The following is a 5,162-nucleotide window of genomic DNA, read 5'->3' on the forward strand; positions in this document are numbered from 1 at the left end:
TAAACCTAGATTAGTTGTATGTAGGAATGAATTTGGAATATTTTCGCGACACTTTTTAGTTTGAAAAATGTGAAGTCAACTTCTTTGTGATATTTTATGAGTACTTTTTAACAATGAATTGTTTTTGAATATATACATATGTAGCCTAGATTTAAGAAATATAATAGACGAATTTTCCCTACACCTGTACCTGGATTGGATGTTAGTGTTTTTTACTTTACCTGAAGCAACAAATAATAAATAAATGAATTTATATGAATATAGGGACTTCAATCCAAATAAAACTTTTATTTCGAAGAAAATTTCAGTTCGACAAGTATTTTAGAAGTAGAAACCTAAGCGTATAAGTAAGTATAACCTACGACGGCGTGCTAATGACATTTGTATCGATTAGGTTTTGTAGAACAATATCACGCCTACTTCCAGAAGCCGCTTCGTTCCCTTGCAGATGCATATTGCTTACAGGTTCTTCATCCTCTATCAAATTCTCGTCTTCAATGCTGTCGTGTTCCAAACAACAAATGTTATGAAGAATGCATCCGCATATAATAATCCGAACGATCCATTGCAGGTCTATATTTTCAGTGAAATGAAGCAGTCGTCTGAATCTCATTTTCAATAATCCAAAAGCATTTTCAAAGACAATTCTGGTTGACGAATGTAAATAATTTAATTGCCTCTGGGCTGATGTCAAAAATCCATTATCTCGAAATGGACTTATCAACCATTCCGTATTTGCGTAAGCTGAGTCTCCAAGCAAACATGAGTTGAATGGAAAAGTGGATGTTATATCATCTAACGCTCGTTGGTATAAACTTGATCGTCTCAAAACTCGACTGTCATGCAACGAGCCCGGTTCTCCAGCGAATATGTCTATAAACATTTTATCTGCGTCTACAACAGCTTGTAATTGCAGGCTATAAAAATGCTTCCGATTGAAATACGCTTCTTTGTTTGATACTGGGGCTTTAATTTTTATGTGCGAGCAGTCGATGCAACCAATCACATTTGGAATGCTCTTCATGGCATGAAACTTGCGTATATTGTCCCTTGCTTTGGACAGAGAAGGCCACTGAACATATTCATGGCCAATTGACAATAGCCATTCAATCACTCGCCTTATTACTCTCCATGCAGTTGACTCAGCCATGTTGAAACGATTCGCTATTTCACGAAACGTACTGGTATTTGCCATGCACCACAAAAGCATATATATCTCTTTTGCAGCTCCAACTTTGCAAAATCCTCCATGTTCCTTTTTAGAATAAAATGCGCTTGTATTATACCGTTCTACATAATGGTAGAAGACATACTTTTATAAACAGGGATGCACATTAACGTTAAGCTAATCGTTTATCAAAAAATTTCCACCGTTTCCGTTGAAACACTTCGAAATATTATCGATAAAGAAATTATCAAAATAAATTGTATCTCGTTTTTAACCGAAACGAAAAGCTTTCGTTAACGTTAAAAACGTTAACAAAAACGTGATACTTTATGTTTGAATTGTGCTGGCAATGCTACAGCCATGGTGAAGCCGTAAGGTGGCAACAACGAGCGCACACACACACACAAACTCTATGTAATTTGTTTGTGTAATTCGTTGGTGGTAATGTCAAAAATACTCTGAGAAATGTTCGTACTGTCAAAATTCAAGAGAAAAGTTGCAATCAGCTTGGCTAATGCTTTCACCTTTAATGACTCCGCCATCAATCAGCTTTGCCAGCATAGTTTGAAATTAATAATCAACATAAACGATTTGATTTCGTTTTGATATGGCAGAAAACGAAACGAAATCATTTCGTTAATTTGACGATCTTAACGTTAATAAACGAAACGAAATGAGTTCGTTTCGTTTATTAACGTTGATTATCGTAACGAAATGATATCGTTTCGTTGGTTAAGCATGCCTGTTTATAAATGACTAAGAAGGGTTAATTGTGGTGAAATTCTTACCAATTAAAATATGCGCAGTGGACCGATTCATTCTAAAATGTTTTCTGAAGTCCTGATCTGTATAACCATCAATTGTGTCTAAAAAATTTTCATTTGGAACATGTTCCTCTTCATTTTCCGAAGTGCTTCCAGATGAATTCATGAATTCTTCAGTCAAGCCGCTTGTATTTGCCGATTCCGATAACGATTCATACATAAACTGCAATATATTTAAATGATAGACATGAAGGAAACACTTGCTAAAAAACAGCAATGAGTTAAAAAAATGTGTAAACTTACTTCAAGCAAATGTTCATCCATGCTTTTCGCTAAATTTTTCACAACGCTTTAATTATATCGGTTTGTTTACTTTTCTTCTTCTTACAAGGAAAATGACGTTTTTGGTAGTGCTGCCAACTCTCACAACAATGATCTGGACCATTCCCGTGAGAATTGAGCGTGATCCGGAGCTATAAAACTCACTGGATGACCATATATGATTGTAGCTATATGAAATATCTTGTACGCGTCTATGACGCGTAGCCTCGTGTGCACCTTGCCTTAAACACAGAAGATTGCGCATTCACGAGTTCAAATTTGCTTCGTTCTGCGCATCTACGTCACACTTGACTGCTTGAGCAAATGAAAGGAAGAGAGAGAAAAACAAGACCTAAAGGAAAATGACGTAAAAATTGCCCATACAAACAGCTGATCTTTTGCTTACATGCGCAATGCGCAATCTTATGTGTGTGATTTGTGGCTGAAACTTATTTCAGCTAAAACTTATTTCAATTAAAAAAAATTTCGCTAAAAACTGTTGAAGTCCCGTCACATTAGCAGTTTTTCATAGAGATGGGTTCAATTCACTCCTACTCACGTTCATTTGTTGAAGTGCGGATTTTAATGGTGGAAAATATTAGAAAAGTACCAACGAGTGGAAGAAATAATTACAAGTTGCTAAGCAAAAAATTTCGAATTTTTTCTCTTATGCTTTACGGGGCTTTTGGGCTCACAGTGATTCAATATTAACATGAAGGGCTTAAAACACGCTACATATAATTACTTTTGAGACTTAAAAAAAATGGTGTGATCAATTTTGAAAATGGATTGTTATAACAGGGAATTACCTTAGAATTTTGTATATTTCCTCTTTGCCAAAACATTGAAATATGTATAGGAACAATTTTGTGCTATTTCGGTAGACCGGGTAGAACATTGGGATAAAGAGCCAAACAGTCAGATTTTTCCAGTGCTACCGCCCTCAAAAATTGTGTCCATTGTGAATCAAACTAAGTGTGATATCTTCCCATAGACGTCAAAATTCCAAAGTGATTGGATCACCTGATTTGTAATTGTCTATCGCTGTCTCATTCTGTATCTCTTTCTATCAACCGCTGGAGATAGGCGCCGCCATATTGAACACCCTGTCAAAACGCTAGAAAGTAGCCATATTGAACATCCTGTCAGGCAGTTGACAGCTAAGATATCATACTTCGTTTCATTCACAATGATTGTGTCCTTTTAGATTATAAAGGGCCAATTAATGGTGACTTATAACCATTATCAGATAAAACAGCTGATCGAACCTACCTTATGTAAATCAATGGAATCGATTAATGGTGCCATACCATAACGCTAACTCCATAACCATATCATAACCAACCAATTGGTTTTTGGTTTCTTGCCATATCCATAACCTAAAAATATTTGAGTTTGTATATTTTATTCATTGTTTTGGATACGTTATGACTAAGAGACTTATTTTTGGTGGAATATGTTCGTAATTTTTTACGTTTTCTTCATTTTTATGAAATTTTTACGATTTTTAGGTTAAGGCACCATTAATCGATCACATTGGAGATGGTTACGACTATGGCGTTAGGGTTAAGGAAGTTTAATTGGCCCTTAAAGCCAAATCTTTATATATCTTCAATGTCAAAACGAGCTGGGAATATATGTCATAACAGTCGAAACCCTTCCATGTTGAATAAAATTAAATAGCTACAAGGCTGCTACAACGCTTCTAGATTATGTGTTTCCCAACTTCTCTTAAATTTTTGAATTTACACAGATCTGGGCTCTGGATTGCTTAGAAAAAATCACCCTGTGGTGGGTCCAACACTGGTTTGGGAATCAAAACAATATAACAGCGCCAAACACATTTCTGCAAATGTGTTTATAACAAAATCAACGAAATTTCAACAACCACATGTAAATTTTCAACTTTTTTTGTATATATCTTCAGAGCGATTTTGTTAACACCTTGAGCATCTTCCCACATTTTTGAACACTATATAGCAGTCCACTGATATTCTAACCTATAATAAGGGCTAATTAAGCTTCCTTAACCCTAACGCCATAGTCGTAACCATACCCATATCAATAACCATCTCCAATGTAATCGATTAATTGTGCCTTAACTTAAAATTCGTGAAAATTTCATAAAAATGAAGAAAGCGCAAAAAATTACAAACATATTCCACAAAAAATAAGCCTCTTAGTCATAACGTATCCAAAACAATGAATAAAATCTACAAAAAGTTATTAAATTCACCAACTCAAATATTTTTAGGTTATGAATATGGCGAGAAACCAAAAACCAATTGGTTGGCTATGGTATGGTTATGGCGTTGGCGTTATGGTATGGCACCATTAATCGATTACGTTGATTTCCATGGTTCAACTGTATGGTTGGCTCATCTGTACAATTCAAATTGTCAAAATCTGTGTATTGGTGTTGGTGTGAATGGTATGGAATGGAAACATAAAACTTATCAGTTTTTGTATGTGTAAGAAAATGTTGCCAATGTGTTGGTTTCATTTTGAGTTTGACATCTCCTTTTGACAATCCCATTCACCATGCAATGAAATAAATAAAATCAAGCGATGAGATGTGTAAACCATATAATTGAGCCATCACAAATCACACACAGAAGATTGTGCATTCACGAGTTTGAAATTGCTTCATTCTGAGCAACTATAGCACATTTGACTACTTGAGCGAATGAAAGAAAGAGAGAAAAAACAAGAAGTAAAAGAATATGACGTAAAAATTCCTCATAAAAAACAGCTGAACTAATGTTTACATGCGCAATGCGCCATAATTCCATCATGTTGAGCCATGGTTGATTTCCATAAGGTAGGTTCAATCAGCTGTTTTATCTGGTTGTGGTTATATAGTTACTAAGTCACCATTAATTGGCCCATTAACCTTTATTCGTATTGTG

At 35.1% G+C, this 5,162-nt stretch overlaps 1 protein-coding gene across 2 annotated transcripts; it reads right to left on the reverse strand.

Moving 5' to 3' along the window:
* Nucleotides 1-249: 249 nt before the first annotated feature.
* On the reverse strand, nucleotides 250-2,397 carry LOC137253088 (putative nuclease HARBI1). 2 transcript variants are annotated; one of them, XR_010953722.1, is made up of 3 exons: nucleotides 2,236-2,397; nucleotides 1,957-2,155; nucleotides 250-1,255 (listed from the first exon to the last, which is right to left on the reverse strand). XR_010953722.1 is itself a non-coding variant. In XM_067789431.1 (3 exons), the coding sequence occupies exons 1-3, from the start codon at nucleotides 2,254-2,256 to the stop codon at nucleotides 359-361; spliced, it is 1,152 nt and encodes a 383-aa protein (XP_067645532.1). In that variant the 5' UTR covers nucleotides 2,257-2,397; the 3' UTR covers nucleotides 250-358. The 2 variants fall into 2 exon arrangements, 1 of the variants encoding a protein (XP_067645532.1); XM_067789431.1 differs by having other exon boundaries at nucleotides 250-1,290.
* Between the last annotated feature and the right edge of the window lie 2,765 nt (nucleotides 2,398-5,162).

Source organism: Eurosta solidaginis, chromosome 5, assembly GCF_040869045.1.
Source record: "Eurosta solidaginis isolate ZX-2024a chromosome 5, ASM4086904v1, whole genome shotgun sequence".
NCBI classification, from domain to species: domain Eukaryota; kingdom Metazoa; phylum Arthropoda; class Insecta; order Diptera; family Tephritidae; genus Eurosta; species Eurosta solidaginis.